Source organism: Electrona antarctica, assembly GCF_951216825.1.
Source record: "Electrona antarctica genome assembly, chromosome: 3".
In the NCBI taxonomy this organism is placed as follows: Eukaryota; Metazoa; Chordata; class Actinopteri; order Myctophiformes; family Myctophidae; genus Electrona; species Electrona antarctica.
In genome coordinates this window covers 51,844,275-51,862,088 of record NC_136808.1, presented here as the reverse complement: position 1 = coordinate 51,862,088, position 17,814 = coordinate 51,844,275, and the positions used below count along the sequence as shown (strand labels likewise).

Genomic DNA, 17,814 nt, shown 5'->3' with positions numbered 1-17,814 from the left:
GCGCGCTCATCAGGCCTAGTTACCCACCAGCTCAACCACTCTGAATGGTCCTGTACGTACGCCACGGTACTGGTACTCATCAGGGCCTAGTTACCCACCAGCTCAACCACTCTGAGCAGCACTTTAGCCGCCCCATGGCACCACAAGCTGGGTATAGCAACAGCCGTGATGTCTCAATTCTTCAACCGCAAAGAGTTCTATAATAGGCAGGAAAAGGAATCTCATCTCCTCTCTCAACAACGGCTATTACTGTAATATAGGCATATAAGTGTGAAAAGAGCACAGTGTCTATAGCTCCTTCACATATAGCTGTGGTCATTAGTGTAGCGTAGAGCAAGGAGGCCCCCCTGAAGTAGAGACTTAACCTCCAGGGGTCACGCTGTTCTCTTAATTGTACACCAAAGGCAATAGGAAGTCATGTTGTCAGAGAAAGAGGTGAGATTTGTAGCGAGGGCCCTCTTGTATGTACTGCAGAAAGTGATTAGATAATGAGATGCTTGCCTCAACTCGAGGCCTGGGTGTAGGATAGGAAATGATATCCTGTTTGCACACACACAGTAACACCCCTGCAGACTCCTTATTCCTGCTTTACTCGTGTACAATATGTCTCCTCCTTGCTCAGCTGAGCTGTGCAACAATAGACCATTTTCAGCTGTTATTTTGACATGAAATAGTAGAGGGTAAGTTGTTTACGATGATACTATTATCTTTTATTCACATAAAAATACAGTCCGGGTGCTGATATTGTGTATATTGTGCTTGCTGGAAAGGCTCTGCTTCACTAAATGGAATTAAGGGAACCTTAATTTGTATCATTGGCAAATCCCCATTTCATGCGAATATGGCTGCTGTGAAAAAGGTCTGTTGTGAAACTATTGTAATGAATCCATGATGTGTGTGTGTCACTCTGTCCCTAACAACTATACAATCACATGACACTTCATTTACATCTCTCACTCAATATTCGACATACATACTGTATCGTGCAGTTTGGTTTCCAAAGGTCAAAGTTGACATTAAGGAGGTAGAGCCCGCACACCAAACTATATCAGACAATCTGTATTTGAAGAAGAATGACAAAACAAAATGGATCGAAAAAAATGTCTTTCTCCAAATATAGATGTCTCCAGCATACTTTGGTGTGCCACTACCTCCTTAATGTTTTGCTTTTTAGCCACGGTTGATGTGCGTAAAGTTAGGTATCCTTTAAAGGTATAAAGTTGGCCTCTTTTGTTGTCAGTATCAGATACTGCGTGTAGTTTTGTTTGTGTAGAAGTTGGTGTACATGCACTGGATGGCTGCTTTGCTCTCTGCCCTACAAAAGACATCAATTCTTTCATTGATGCGTGTGTCATCGACGGACACGTCTACATGCATGTGCAATTTGTATGCAATGCGTGTGTGTGTGTGTGTGTGTGTGTGTGTGTGTGTGTGTGTGTGTGTGTGTGTGTGTGTGTGCGCGTGCGCGCATGTTTTGTCGCGTATAGCGACTGCTGAAGCGAGAGCACATCTCCTCACATCTCGTCTGTAAGGCCTCCTTTAAGTCCTGTCAGCGTTGCATGGTAATAGCGGCGCTGCAGCTCCTCTTAATTGGGTTTGGGAAACGCATCCTTGTCATTTTGCGGTCAGCAAACTCCAGCAGAGAAAATGAAGTGCGCGTCGCTGCCACCTCCTCAACCCCCCCCCCCCCCCCCCCCCCCCCCCCCCACGCTACCAGTCTTAACCCATACTGGGCGGGAACCCCTTTTGGTGTTTTATTTTTGAAACATCGTGAAAATGTGCCGCAAATCTTTCAATATATATTCTTTCACAGCGAACGTTTTTAACTCAAATCTTTACTTCTGGGAAGTCCCTGGAACAACATATTTTCAGATGGGGGTCGGTGGCCAATTAACATTTTTGGGGTCCTTGACATGAAATATAGAGAACCACTGATACAGAAACATGAGGTATTTCAGAAAACTGTCAGAATTTAGAAGACATTTTTTTAAATTTGGACGTCGGGCCTAAACGGGTTAACGGAAAAAAAATAATGATTCTGTGCCGTGTGTGTTTGTTGCATCTGTCTGTTTGCACTGGGTTCTTTTTTATTTTTATTTTTTTTGCTTTTAAAGATAATTGCTGTCGGCTGTGTGTTGTCATCAGAGGGAGGGCGTTAAGGATTCTTCTCCCTGGCCGTGAGGAAAGCTGGGCTGCAGGAGAGCAACTCATTTTGCAAGCCTAAATGTTGTGGCGCTTGTGCTTCTGTGGTCTTGTTTGTGTTTGTGTTTCTCTGTTTATTTTTGGTGGATATATACCAAACAGTTTTTATGTGCTTATGTGGTACAAATTGTGTATGCCGCCTAAAATGTTTGACTGTGTGTGTGTGCGTGTGTGTGTGTGCGTGCGTGCGTGCGTGTCCTTATGCGTGGATTAGCTGGTGAATGCTGTGAGAGGATGATCAGACTCGGGGAGCAGAGCGGGTCGCTCTGCGATCACACAGGGATTACGAGGGGATATGGTGCTGCCGAGCATTCTGGGGCTGCCTCCAGCCAAGCTCATCTCCACTAGCCCCCCTGCCACACACAGAGACGCACGCACGCACGCACGCACGCACGCACGCACGCACGCACGCACGCACGCACGCGCACACACACACACACACACACACGCCAGTTTAATTGCCTTTCCTGCTTTCATTACTTTTATTGCCTCTCCTCTGCATCGTGTGCTCCCTGGGCTTGTGAAAAGGTCATTGTGATGGCTGTGTGCACGCTGCCATCACATCTCTGTCTGTCTGTCTGTCTGTCTGTCTGTCTGTCTGTCTGTCTGTCTGTCTGTCTGCACTGTGTGCACACTGCCATAACATCTCTGTCTGTCTGTCTGTCTGTCTGTCTGTCTGTCTGTCTGTCTGTCTGTCTGTCTGTCTGTCTGTCTGTCTGTCTGTCTGTCTGTCTGTCTGTCTGTCTGTCTGTCTGCACTGTGTGCACACTGCCATAACATCTCTGTCTGTCTGTCTGTCTGTCTGTCTGTCTGTCTGTCTGTCTGTCTGTCTGTCTGTCTGTCTGTCTGTCTGTCTGTCTGTCTGTCTGTCTGTCTGTCTGTCTGTACTGTGTGCACGCTGCCATCACATGTCTGTCTGTCTGTCTGTCTGTCTGTCTGTCTGTCTGTCTGTCTGTGACTCAGGCGGCCATTCTCCCCCAATGCCCATGTGGTTCAACCCCGCCCCCATCACTTGATTGGCTGAGACGTGCCCAGCCCCATGTCGTCTTCAACACCTGGACGTCTGCATGGTCTCACCCCAAATGGCACTGAAGTGATGAATAATTACATCACATGCTGAGCAAAAGCATGTTGACCCATCCATGTTGACCCATGCCGCCATGTTGTCTCCCCCTCCAGGTTGGTCTATGTCAGGACAGGTTGGCGGAGCTCGATGCCCAGCTGGTACAGTGTGAGCGCCAGAAGGCAGAGCTAGCAGCCTGCAGGGAGAATGAGGCAGTGCTGATGAACATAGACATGGCATCACTCAGGGAAAGCTACCACGCTAAGGTGGCACAGGTTAGAGGCACGCACGCACGCACGCACGCACGCACGCACGCACGCACGCACGCACGCACGCACGCACGCACGCACGCACGCACGCACGCACGCACGCACGCACGCACGCACGCACGCACGCACGCACGCACGCACGCACGCACGCACACACACACACACACAGAGATTGTTATCTATCTGTTATATCTGTGCGTGTGCGTGCGTGTTACTACAGGTGGAAGCTTTACATTATCAGCTGGAATCCACAGAGCAGAAGTACAGCCTGGCAGCTAATGAGGTACCGAGCAACACCAGCTCAAGCTCTGACGACAGCCACGTGTGATTGAATTTGTATTTGTGTGACTGTCTGTCTCTCTGTGTCCAGGTGGGGGCGCTGCGTCAGTCCCTGGGGAACGCTGTGTGACTCTGTCTATGTCTCTCTGTGTCCAGGTGGGGGCGCTGTGTCAGTCCCTGGTGAGCGCTCGGTCAGATAGCTCTCGTCTCCACCAGGAGAGTGAGCTGGTGGTGTCCAATGTGAACCAGCTGGTCCGCCAGCAGAAGTAAGACCTCGACACCTGACACTGACACCTGTCTGCGCACCTCAGCACAACACTGACACCTGTCTGCGCACCACACCTCAGCACAACACTGACACCTGTCTGTGCACCACACCTCAGCACAACACTGACACCTGTCTGCGCACCACACCTCAGCACAACACTGACACCTGTCTGCGCACCACACCTCAGCACAACACTGACACCTGTCTGTGCACCACACCTCAGCACAACACTGACACCTGTCTGCGCACCACACCACACCTCAGCACAACACTGACACCTGTCTGCGCACCACACCACACCTCAGCACAACACTGACACCTGTCTGCGCACCACACCTCAGCACAACACTGACACCTGTCTGCGCACCACACCACACCTCAGCACAACACTGACACCTGTCTGCGCACCACACCACACCTCAGCACAACACTGACACCTGTCTGCGCACCACACCTCAGCACAACACTGACACCTGTCTGCGCGTAGGGCTGTCGCCATTAGGCTACGCATTTAAGTTGACGATTGTCAATACACAAATATTTGTGATTTAACGATTTAATTGTGTTTTTGGCGTTGAACATTGGAGCTAATGAATGAGGAATACATGTCTGTTTGCCTGGTAGTCGATAGATGCACAGTGTAGATATGACAAATAACTCGCGACGCGTTGTGAGCTTGTAGATCTTTGTCTGTCTGTCTGTCTGTCCGTTTGAGCACAGCATGTGCTCAGCTGATTGGCTGAGCACGGAATGTGCTCAGCTGATTGGCTGAGCACGGAATGTGATGTATGATGATGTATGATGATAAGAGCGCCCCTCACTTCACACAGGTGTTATTTTTGAGTGGTGTAAACCACTCCTACAACTGGCTTTGTTGAGTGGTGTAAACCACTCCTACGACTGGCTTTGTTAGTCTGTCTGTCTGTGCTCAAAAAATGAGCACGGTTGCTGTGGTCACCCAGTTCACACGGGTGTGATTTCATTACGTCAGACATTACGTCAGACCACAGCTGATCAGTCTATATAAGACCTTACACCACTCAGTTCACACGGGTGTGATTTTTAGTTTACGTGTCTGTCTGTTTGTCTGTCTGTCTGTTCGTACCAAAAAATGAGCATGGTTGCTATGGTCACCCAGTTCACACGGGTGTGATTTCATTACGTCAGACATTACGTCAGACTACAGCTGATCAGTCTATATAAGACCTTACACCACTCAGTTCACACGGGTGTGATTTTTAATGTATGAACAATTTTCAACATGGACACAATTATGACGATTATGACAAAATAATTGCGATTACCTCAAATCATAGACGATTATGTAATAATTGTGACATCCCTATCTGCGTGTACTGTACATACAGTGTATGTGTTCCATTTTAACAACAGTGTGTTATATTGTTCCATATAATTCCAGGCAGGTGAACACACAACTGACCCTGAAGATGAGACAACAGAGCAAGAACATCGTTCATCTCACAGCAGAGAAGGAGTAAGTGGGCATGAGAGGCCTGTGATGACCCCCTTTTGGTGTTTTAACTAAGCATTGTGTTATACTTTAGCTATTGAGAAATAGCAGATCTACAAGCTCGTAGCGCGCCACCGAGTGGCGCGCTACGAGCTTGTAGGTCTGCTATTTTTGAAAAATCGTGAAAATGTGGCACAAATCTTTGAATATATATTCTTTCAGAAGACTTTTTATTTATTTCGACGTCAGGCCTAAATGGGTTAAGTCCTCTGCTCTCATACCACCAACACTGAATTGTGTGTGTGTGTGTGTGTGTGTGTGTGTGTGTGTGCGTGTGCGTGTGCGTGTGCGTGTGCGCGTGCGTGCGTGCGTGCGTGCGTGCGTGCGTGCGTGCGTGCGCTCAGTCACCTACAGGAAAGTGTAGAGGGTCTGCAAACTGAGCTGAAGAGACTAGAGGCTGATCTTGATGAGAAGAGGATTGTAATGGAGAGATTCCAGGTCTGTTTCAGAAACTAACATCAGCTCCTAATAGTCTAGATGGAACTATGGAAAGGGTTAAAATGTACGCCATATGGGACATTCTTCTTGCCGGTTAACTGGCAGAATCTTAAAATACACCCTTCAAGGATTCAGAAAATAACTGTTGGAACATAAAGGTCCACCTAAGAACTTAGTAAACAGAGAAATATAGATGTGATCCGAACATTTTCAGCTATTTTTGTGCAGTTTTTCCCCCGAAATAGAGTCAAGATGTGCTTGAATCTTCATAATAACTTCCTTGGGTCCTAATTGTATGGAAACATGTGTTCATTTGTCCCTGTAGGTTGTTTATGTCAATAGTTATGCTGTTTTCTCTTGTCTCTTCATTTGCATATTATGTGTAAGAAAGGGTTAAAAATTTACCCCTTTATTGACATTATTTTTTCTTGTTACCTGGCAGAATCTTAGAATAGAGCCTTCAAGGATTCTGAAAAAAACAGGTGGCATTAAAAAAATCCACCCTATGCGCGTGAACCCCCCCCGTTCCATCTAGACCAGGCCTGTCGAACCCATTTTGGGGTGACGCGCTCACACGTATTCACTCATACAGCTCAACTCATACATATATATACATATACATGTACATATATATGTACCACACACACACACTTTTCTTTATAGTTTCACGAGAACGCTTTATTTTTTTCTGCTATGAGAGGGAAAGAGAGAGGGAGGGACACACACACACACACACATTCCTGGTACTCAGCTGTTCATTGTTAAGCAATTAACACTTTGTGTGCCCACACACCACCCCAGAGTGCCCACGTTCTACATTCATTTTTTTGACATGTTTTTTTTTATTAAAAAAAAAAAAAAAAACATTTTTCTTTTTCTTTTTTAATAAATGGCCGACGGGCCGCATTGGGCGGCTCCGCGGGCGCGGGCGGATCGCCAGTTTGACACCACTGATCTAGACTATAAGCCCTTGCCAGAGTGAAATGTTTGTATCTACAGTAAAACACTAAGAAATGAATTCTATACCATTCAAGCTCAGCCTCCATTGTTAGTCTTTCGAGGGAGAAAGCACCAGAGTCAGCTTAGCAACAGAGTGAAAGTGAAAGTGATAGAGACTTGATCATAGTACGTCTGCAAAGCCCTTTGTATATCTAACTAATTAGTTTTCGTTAAGCACATTATGTGGAAAGGATCCATTATTTCTGCTATTATTAGTGCAGCTATTGATATAGGGCATTATTAGATAATGTGTGTTAATAACCATACTTACTCTGCATTATACATAATTAAAGATTCCCTTATAATGTATTATTGAAGAATGCTTTAACCCATTTTGGGCGGGAACCCCTTTTGGTGTTTTAAACATTGTTATAATTTAGCTATTGAAAAATAGCAGATCTACAAGCTCGTAGCGCGCCACTCGGTGGCGCGCTATGAGCTTGTAGGTCTGCTATTTTTGAAAAATCTTGAAAACGTGTCTCAAATCGTTGAATATGTATTCTTCCAGAGCGAACGTTTTAACTCAAGTCTTTGCTTCTGGGGGTGTTCCTGGAACAACATATTTTCAAATGGGGGTCGGCGGCCAATTACATATAATTTCTGGGGTCCTTGACATGAAATATTGAGCACCACTGATACAGAAACATGAGGTTTTTCAGAAAATTGTCATAATTTAGTCAGGCCTAAATGCTTTAAGCAAAGGGTTGACGAGACATTCCCTTTCCGTGTTCTCCAGATATACATAATGGATAATAATGGATTGAGCCCAAATGAACAACATTGTTCCATTCTACATGCAGCTCCCTAATCTTTCTCTCAAATTGTTCATGCAAGAACAAAGGTATTTGTTTTTGCATGAACAGTATATATTGGAACAACCTAATTGCGAACGCAGTGAGCACTAACTATAGAAGCTGGCCTAAACTGTCTGTCTGTCTGTCTGTCTGTCTGTCTGTCTGTCTGTCTGTCTGTCTGTCTGTCTGTCTGTCTGTCTGTCTGTCTGTCTGTCTGTCTGTCTGTCTGTCTGTGTCACGCTGTATCACCAATGGCCCGCCACCAGAGGGCGCAGCTGTAACACACACAAAAAACACACACACACACACACACACACACACACACACACACACACACACACACACACACACACACACACACACACACACACACAAAACTAACCCTAACCCTAACCCTAAAACAACTTAACTTAAAAAAAAAATAACTTAAAAAAAACTTTAAAAGAAAAAACACGCACACACATACACACACACACACACACACAAAACTTAACTTAAAAAAAACAACTTAACTTAAAAAAAAATTAACTTAAAAAAAACGTTAAAAGAAAAAACACGCACACACATACACAGACACACACTAAAAAAAGAACTTAAAAAAAACTTAAAAGTACGTAATTTATTCTAATTGTTGTAATTGCAATTTACGAGCTGCGTTCGCTTCCCGCGTTCGCCCGTCTTACTTGTACTGTATACTGCAGATGAGCCATTCCAGTGTTTACCATGTTGAAATCACATGTTTTCTTCTTATATTACGGTATATCTCATGTCTACAAGCATTTAGCCTGCCGTTTCTGCTGACATGCACTGCAATAAACACAAAATAATGCTTACATTTACTTTGTCAGGCTTCTCAAGCAAGTGTGTATGACCAATGCAGTGCCTTTGCCAGACCACCGCACCACCTGCTGAATACAGAGTGAGTATTGCAGATAAAACAGTCACAACAATTTGTCTTATTCGGAGCAACTTGCAAAGTGCAAGGTCAGAGTAAGTGCCACGAACCTCTGTCAGCCAAGAACAGGATACAGTGGTCGAGGAATTAAAGTGCTAAGAAAACAAGTACATGATACAAACCTGACATCCATCAAAATATAATACTTAGCATCTGCCTGCAAGTAAACAGTATTCGTCTAGCTAAAATCATACCACTAATGTTCACCTTCCAATTTGGAGTGTTTTCCCGGTTCTTCCAGGCTTCAGCCTCTGTCTGGCCAAAACTACATCTACACGCCTTAACGTGATAGTGTTGCTTACCTAAAAGTACAGATCTCAACGCATCAATGCAACACATTGTCAGCTAGAAGTTTTATTCTTGTTGGCGAGTATGAATTAGGCTTATACATACAGTATTAAAACCTACATACAGTACTTAGTTGACCGGGATCCCTATACTACTCATCATTTAGTTCATATATTTTACCCCAGAATAGGGATGCCATGGTGCATGTGGATAAGCGATTGATTGATTGATTGATTCATTGATTGAAGAATTTATTAACAGATTGGAGAATTACAGTACATTTCAAGCACAACTCAATACAATACAATACAACACCATAAAGCATTACATTTGTTTACAGTAGGGTCCATCATGTTCAATTCATCATAACATTAAATGTTATTTCCTGTTTTTGGCTATATAGAAGTGTTTATTTGTACATCTCTAAATTTTAGAGCCGTACGGCGGCGGGGCGGCGGTGGCTCAGGGGTAGAGTGTCTGGATGGTAACCGTAAGGTTGCCAGTTCGAACCCGGGCTCCCCCAGAGTTACTGTCGAAGTGTCCTTGAGCAAGACACTGAACCCCTAATTGCTCCCGATGTGCTAGTTGGTGCCTTGCATGGTTTCCGCTGCCATCGGTGTATGAATGGGTGAATGTAATGCACAATCTCTGTAAAGCGCCTTGGATAAAGGCACTATATAAATGCACCATTTACCATTTACAAATAAACACAAAAAGAGGAAATCATCATAGAGGAGGTAAAAAGGGAGAAAAAAAAACAGGGGAAAAAGGGTGGGGTGGGGGATTCAGTTTTTACGGGGGGGCAGTTTCAAATTGCAGCCGTCCGTGTTTGCCCTTTGAGAGCGTTTTTTTTGTTTTGTTTGAATTTTTATGTTTTCACATAAAGATGAATCATAAATGTATACAGATAAAGTGAGACAAACTAGAAAGGTATAAATTAAAAGCACAATAAAACATAAAACAGACAGAAAAACAAAAAGCACAAAGACAAAACAAAACAAAAAAGAAAATGGTGAGCAGCACATACAGGTACACAATACAGTCTGTTATTCATTAAGTCAAGGGATTCGCAGGCATGTCTTAATTGACTGTTGGTTTATAGGTGCAGATACAGACTCTGAATTAGCTTTTGGCTCAATTATCCTCTTTCTCTGTGAGAATATGACAGCCCTGGCAGGACCCCAGTTCTTGTGCTATAAAAAAAGGCTGAAATAAAAATAAAAATCTATACAGGTTCCGGTGACTATTGTACATTTACCCTCTGCCAGCATCGCCATTGACAGAGCAGCGACTTCCCAGATACAGACTGTTTCTGCAGTGGGTTCTCTAAAACACGGCTCAATACAAAACACTCAGGGTGTACATCAGAGACCATATCAGTGGAAAGTGCAGTACAATTTTATTGGCTGCCATGTTGATTTTGTGTTGTTCAGGGATTAGCATAGAGCCCTTGAACACGCACGCACGCACGCACGCACGCACGCACGCACGCACGCACGCACGCACGCACGCACGCACGCACGCACGCACGCACGCACGCACGCACGCACGCACGCACGCACGCACACGCACACACACACACACACACACACACACACCTCTTGTGCTGTAACCCTTGTACCCACACACAGACAGAGAGACAGCCTACAGTACTGTATGTGTGTCATCTGCCACCAACCTGACCCACCCCTATACTGATGTCTTGTTAACACCAAAGTTACATCTGTGCATTTTCCCGGGTGTCTTTGGAGCTGTTGATGGCAATGTCACTGATGGAAGAATTGCTTTACGTCACCACCAGGGACTCTAACCTCTTCAACTAGTTTGAGCCTCTGAAGTAGGCAAACTCTTCAAGCCAACACCCAAATAAAGGACCACTTTGTGGTCAGACAGGCAAGTTGGTCACGTCTGTATAGCGAGGTCAGACAGGATCTCCTTCTGAGGATATACCGCTCACCGTGATATCTGTTATCCTTTAAACAAATGGACTATGAATCTTATATGTGCTGCTTGCTGGAGAAAGGGTTATTTATTGGTGAAATGCTGTTTCAACTCCTTGTTTGACAGCTGAAGTCATCTCATTGTGCTTTGCCGATACTGCCCTGCCTTAAGGTTGAGCTCACTGGCATTTGCCTGTAATGCATTGCAATCAGTTATCCTCTCAGATTGACACGGAGGAAATCACGGGTCTGATTTGAAGGGAAAACATTTTGGTGGTGTAAGGAAAGAGAGGGAATGTGTGAAAGGGATGTGAACCCAATCAGCGGTGTGTTGACTGTGCTGATTAGGAGCCTTCCTCCCCCGTCACCCCATCACTTCCATCTGTTTGCTTTGAGCCTCATCGCCTTCATCCTCCTCTTCCTTTTCTTCAACTAATACTACAACCCATCCTCTCCCTCCCTTCAACTCAGTGTTCAATTAATGACATTATGCCGCCTACAATAGTGTCTCTTTGTAGCCAAATGAGCAGGAATTATCCGTGGGGGTTATCTGGGGTTGATCGGACCTTGTTGACATTACAGAAGTTGCTGTAAACATTGAACTTGATATGTAAGAGGAGCACTGAGGCATTGGCTGGATAATTGCTTCGGAAAGTGTACAGTAGTCTGAATGGACGTGTGTGTGTGTGCGTGTGTGTGCGTGCGCGAGTGCGTGCGTGCGTGCGTGCGTGCGTGCGTGCGTGCGTGCGTGCGGGTTTACACACAGTGCCTGCCCTGAGACCATTGGAGGGCAGATGCAAAGTCAGCCCATTAGAGCCCACTGGGTGACTGGAGTGAAGTTCAGCTAATGTTCCAGGACGTCCATAAAGCCTGCAGGGAGCTGCTATAGAAGCGAGGCGGAGGCTGAAAGCATGCAGCCACATTCAGATATCCAGGGAAGGAACTTCAAATAATAAATAAATAGATAAACATGAGGAGCTGAGGGAACAGCGCGTCCATTCTCACGCAGCACGTTTGTTTATTTATGGTGTCTGAAGGCCTGGGCTGGATGTGGGAGTGTGTGTGTGTAGGGGAGGTACAGGTGTCTGGGGAGCACGCACGCACGCACGCACGCATGCACACACACACACACACACACACACACACACACACACACACACACACACACACACAGTCTACCCATCTCTTTATCCTGGCCTGCATGGCTTTCATTAAGTGTCATTACCAGAGCTTTCAAAACGCCGGGCAGCTGACATCGTCTCTATAGATGTGTGTATGTGTGCAAAACCGTGCATGCATATGGATGGAGCGCTGATCCCTCTTATCCACCGCTGACGAGGGCAGGGGGGGATTAGGAGGTGAGGCAGAGGGGCCACGTCTGACGTTAATGGCAGAGATGGAGCCGTTACTAAGACTGAGGGACACAGAGTCCATGCTTGATTTGCTGTCATGAATATGTCATAAAGACCTATAGAGGATATCTACATTGAGTGTTTTCACTTAGTAGTTGTTGTTTTTTCCCCTAATCGACGTACAGGTCATGTACTGTACAACGCCACACATACAACGTTGATTTAATATTATATATTTGTAGTTATCATATCTCTGCTGTCGGGAAGAAACCACCTAACTCCAAAATGTTCATTTTTCAGGAAATGAAAAATATAATTTTTTCAGGAAATTAAGAAAACCTTATATTTTGAAAACAAATCAATACTGCCTAATCAAAGTTGGTGTTGTGACTTTGTATATTATCAATTACTTGCATGAGAAGGGGAGAGGTGGTGGAGTTAGTGGCTTTAGTAGACAGTTTGAGGGTCCAATGGAGTTAAGAGGTTCAAAGGTCCAAAGCGTCTTTTACTACTTTCCATTGGTTCAATATTTTCGAAACACATATTTATGAAACAACACACAGACATAAAGGGTGTTCAATAGCACTGATTTATGAAACAACACACAGACGTAAAGGGTGTTCAATAGCACTGATTTATGAAACAACACACAGACGTAAAGGGTGTTCAATAGCACTGATTTATGAAACAACAGTTAGGAGGTTTCCTCCCGACAGTATTGTAGTGTGTACAGTATAGGGCATTCACTTCTAGTCATTTTTACTAGTTGACTAGTTGCCTAGTTTACTAGTTGACTAGTCGACTAGTTGTTTAACCACCTATTATGTTTCTTTTTTTTGGGAAATAAATATTTGTACATTTAAAAACTGTGTACATTGGTGACTATAACTATAATCTACCTGATCTTGAGGCCTACAAATCAGGTCATGTACTGTACAACGCCACACATACAACGTTGATTTAATATTATATATTTGTAGTTATCATATCTCTGCTGTCGGGAAGAAACCACCTAACTCCAAAATGTTCATTTTTCAGGAAATGAAAAATATAAATTTTTCAGGAAATTAAGAAAACCTTATATTTTGAAAACAAATCAATACTGCCTAATCAAAGTTGGTGTTGTGACTTTGTATATTATCAATTACTTGCATGAGAAGGGGAGAGGTGGTGGAGTTAGTGGCTTTAGTAGACAGTTTGAGGGTCCAATGGAGTTAAGAGGTTCAAAGGTCCAAAGCGTCTTTTACTACTTTCCATTGGTTCAATATTTTCGAAACAACACACAGACGTAAAGGGTGTTCAATAGCATTGATTTATGAAACAACACACAGACGTAAAGGGTGTTCAATAGCACTGATTTATGAAACAACACACAGACATAAAGGGTGTTCAATAGCACATATTTATGAAACAACACACAGACATAAAGGGTGTTCAATAGCACTGATTTATGAAACAACACACAGACGTAAAGGGTGTTCAATAGCACTGATTTATGAAACAACACACAGACGTAAAGGGTGTTCAATAGCACTGATTTATGAAACAACAGTTAGGAGGTTTCCTCCCGACAGTATTGTAGTGTGTACAGTATAGGGCATTCACTTCTAGTCATTTTTACTAGTTGACTAGTTGCCTAGTTTACTAGTTGACTAGTCGACTAGTTGTTTAACCACCTATTATGTTTCTTTTTTTTGGGAAATAAATATTTGTACATTTAAAAACTGTGTACATTGGTGACTATAACTATAATCTACCTGATCTTGAGGCCTACAAAATCGGGAAAAAAATAAAAAATAAAATAAATAAACTTTTTTTTTTCTTATCAACTAGGCTGAGTCAACTAGTACCAGCAAGGTCGACTAGTGGATTTAAACTAGTCGACTAGTTGCTTAATGCCCTAGTACAGTATATATATTGTATGCTGTGGACGGTGTACAGTATATATATTGTATGTTGTGGACGGTGTACAGTATATATATTGTATGTTGTGGTGTACAGTAGAGCAAGGATGATTCAAGATGTACCTTTCCAGCAGTACAATGTTCATTAGCCATTTCCTCTTCCAGTTCACTTCCTGTGAGAAGGTCCTCTGATTGATGGCAGACTCGCTCTGTTTACTTGTATATCGGGGGGAGAATGAAATATTCATATTGTACGCTTTTCCGAGCAGAAGTTATCTAGATTCAGCGTAAATGGTACTCAGGATTAGATTTTTGCAGCAGATTGCTGTTATTAACCCATTCAGGCCTGACATCGAAATTAAAAAAAAAAAAAGTTTTCTAAATCATGACAATTTTCGGAAAGATTTGAGGCACATTTTAACGATTTTTCAAAAATAGCAGATCTACAAGTTCATAGCGCGCCACTCGGTGGCGCGCTATGAGCTTGTAGATCTGCTATTTTTCAATAGCTAAATTATAACAATGTTTAAAACACCAAAAGGGGTTCCCGCCCCAAAATGGGTTAATGGTTAATGTGGTTAAACGCTAACGTGACATGGATGCGTTCCAGGTCTCAATGGATTAATGTGGGAAAGCCGCCCCCCTGTGCGCAGCAGTCATCTTCCTGGGAAGGCAATCTATTTCTCTTTCGCCGGACCCGGGCTCTTAATGCACTGGAGCAAAAGTGCTTTGGTCCACAACCTTTCGCGCCTTCGCCTCCCCTTTATGTGATTGAATAGTTAATAAGAAGGAGTCGTCTTTGAAAGCCTGTGATGTGTGCCCTTGTCTCTTGTCTCTCTTTGTCTGTCTGGTATGTGCTTTACGTCCACACTAGGGCATTCACTTCTAGTCATTTTTACTAGTTGACTAGTTGCCTAATAATAGGTAATTAATGATGTAAATAATGTTTTTGGGAAATAAATATTTGTACATTTAAAAACTGTGTACATTGGTGACTATAACTATAATCTACCTGATCTTGAGGCCTACAAAATCGGGGGGAAAAAAATAACTTTTTTTTCTTATCAACTAGTCAACTAGTGGATTAGTCGACTAGTGGATTTACTAGTGGATTTACTAGTCGACTAGTAAACTAGTCAGTCGACTAGTTGCTTAATGCCCTAGTCCACGCTGCTCTGTTGTTTGACTGCACTGCACGTCACCTTCACTTGGCCTTCATGCCAGGTCAGACCGACGGATGTGCCGCTTCTCCACAAGCCCCCCCTCGTCACTTTTTGTCTCGCTCCTTTCTGTTTGTGTGTGATGTCCAGAAAAGGTTAACGTTTTCCTTCTACACGTTTTGGAAAGAAGCCCCCGATGTCACTACTTTGTAATGACGCCAGACTGTGTCAACTCAATACCTTGGCACTCACCACCATGGCACTCAATGCCATGTTCACACAGCACACTGAACAAATGCAGACCTATAGCTTAACCCATTTTGGGCGGGAACCCGTTTGGGGTTTGATGTTATGCTTTAGCTATTGTTACTGCAGCCATGTCAAGGTTTTCATTTTTTGTATTTGTCCTTTTGGGGGCGCTCTAAGTGTGTTCAATGTGCTGTGGGTTTCCCATTATGTGTCTTGGTTGCATCTGTGTTCTGGTAATTAAGCTGGTTGGTTACACCTGTTTGTGAGTGAGAGAGGGCAGAAGTCTCATTACATTGAAGGAGAGTGCACTGTGCAGATCACATGAGAGAGAGCTCTGTGCAGAAGGAAGAAAGCAAAGTAGACCAGAAGAAGTAAAGTAAACTAGGAGAAGTAAAGTGAACGAAGTAAAGTGAACTATAATATGTAAAGCAGAAGAAAGTAAAGTTAAGTACAAGAAATGAAGTAAAGTAAATAGAGAAAAGAAGAGAAAACAAAAGGGTTTTCAAGAAAGACTGAAGGATCCAAGTCGACCCCCCATTCATGTGCAAGCAGGCAAAGTGGTCAGTATTGTATTTGTTTGGATCTTATTGTGAAGGTTTATGTATTATCATGAATGTAATTGTATGAATGTCCCAAGTTAATGTTTCGTTTGTTGTCTTGTTTTGTATGTCAGTTCTACGGTGTTTACAGCATGGTGTTTTAAGAACATGGTGTTGAATAAACGGCAGTAATATCAGATATGGAGGACTGGCATCCTCTATGATATGACTGGCATCCTCGCTGATATGACTGGCATCCTCTATGATATGACTGGCATCCTCTGATATGACTGGCATCCTCTCTGATATGACTGGCATCCTCTCTGATATGACTGGCATCCTCTCTGATATGACTGGCATCCTCTCTGATATGGTTGGCATCCTCTCTGATATGGTTGGCATCCTCTCTGATATGACTGGCATCCTCTATGATATGACTGGCATCCTCTATGATATGACTGGCATCCTCTCTGATATGCCCCTCATCCTCTCTGATATGACTGGCATCCTCTGATATGACTGGCATCCTCTCTGATATGCCCCTCATCCTCTCTGATATGACTGGCATCCTCTGATATGACTGGCATCCTCTCTGATATGCCCCTCATCCTCTCTGATATGACTGGCATCCTCTGATATGCCTGGCATCCTCTCTGATATGACTGGCATCCTCTCTGATATGACTGGCATCCTCTCTGATATGCCCCTCATCCTCTCTGATATGACTGGCATCCTCTCTGATATGCCTGGCATCCTCTCTGATATGACTGGCATCCTCTCTGATATGCCCCTCATCCTCTCTGATATGACTGGCATCCTCTCTGATATGACTGGCATCCTCTCTGATATGACTGGCATCCTCTATGATATGACTGGCATCCTCTATGATATGACTGGCATCCTCTCTGATATGACTGGCATCCTCTCTGATATGACTGGCATCCTCTCTGATATGCCCCTCATCCTCTCTGATATGCCCCCCATCCTCTCTGATATGCCCCTCATCCTCTCTGATATGACTGGCATCCTCTCTGATATGACCCTCATCCTCTCTGATATGACTGGCATCCTCTGATATGACTGGCATCCTCTCTGATATGCCCCTCATCCTCTCTGATATGACTGGCATCCTCTCTGATATGCCCCTCATCCTCTATGATATGACTGGCATCCTCTCTCATATGACTGGCATCCTCTCTGATATGACTGGCATCCTCTCTGATATGCCCCCCATCCTCTCTGATATGCCCCTCATCCTCTCTGATATGCCCCTCATCCTCTCTGATATGACTGGCATCCTCTCTGATATGTCCCTCATCCTCTCTGATATGCCCCTCATCCTCTCTGATATGCCCCTCATCCTCTCTGATATGACTGGCATCCTCTCTTCCTCTCTCTATCTTCCTCTCTCTATCTTCCTCTCTCTCTCTCTCCCTCTCTCTCTCTTCCTCTCTCTATCGTCCTCTCTCTATCTTCCTCTCTCTATCTCCCTCTCTCTCTCTTCCTCTCTCTCTCTCTTTCTCTCTCTATCTTCCTCTCTCTATCTCCCTCTCTCTATCTTCCTCTCTCTATCTCCCTCTCTCT

The 17,814-nt window shown here is 44.0% G+C and overlaps 1 protein-coding gene across 1 annotated transcript in view; it reads left to right on the top strand.

Annotated features, from left to right (window-relative positions):
- The window catches only part of pmfbp1 (polyamine modulated factor 1 binding protein 1), a gene marked incomplete at its 5' end in the record, with an annotated part of 46,004 nt that overhangs the window by 20,776 nt on the left and 7,414 nt on the right, over positions 1 to 17,814 (top strand). The window contains 6 exons of the mRNA XM_079496401.1: positions 3,382 to 3,540; positions 3,755 to 3,817; positions 3,970 to 4,079; positions 5,502 to 5,576; positions 5,957 to 6,050; positions 8,692 to 8,762. Coding sequence (XP_079352527.1) covers positions 3,382 to 3,540; positions 3,755 to 3,817; positions 3,970 to 4,079; positions 5,502 to 5,576; positions 5,957 to 6,050; positions 8,692 to 8,762 — 572 coding nt within the window. The remainder of the gene's footprint in view (positions 1 to 3,381; positions 3,541 to 3,754; positions 3,818 to 3,969; positions 4,080 to 5,501; positions 5,577 to 5,956; positions 6,051 to 8,691; positions 8,763 to 17,814) is intronic.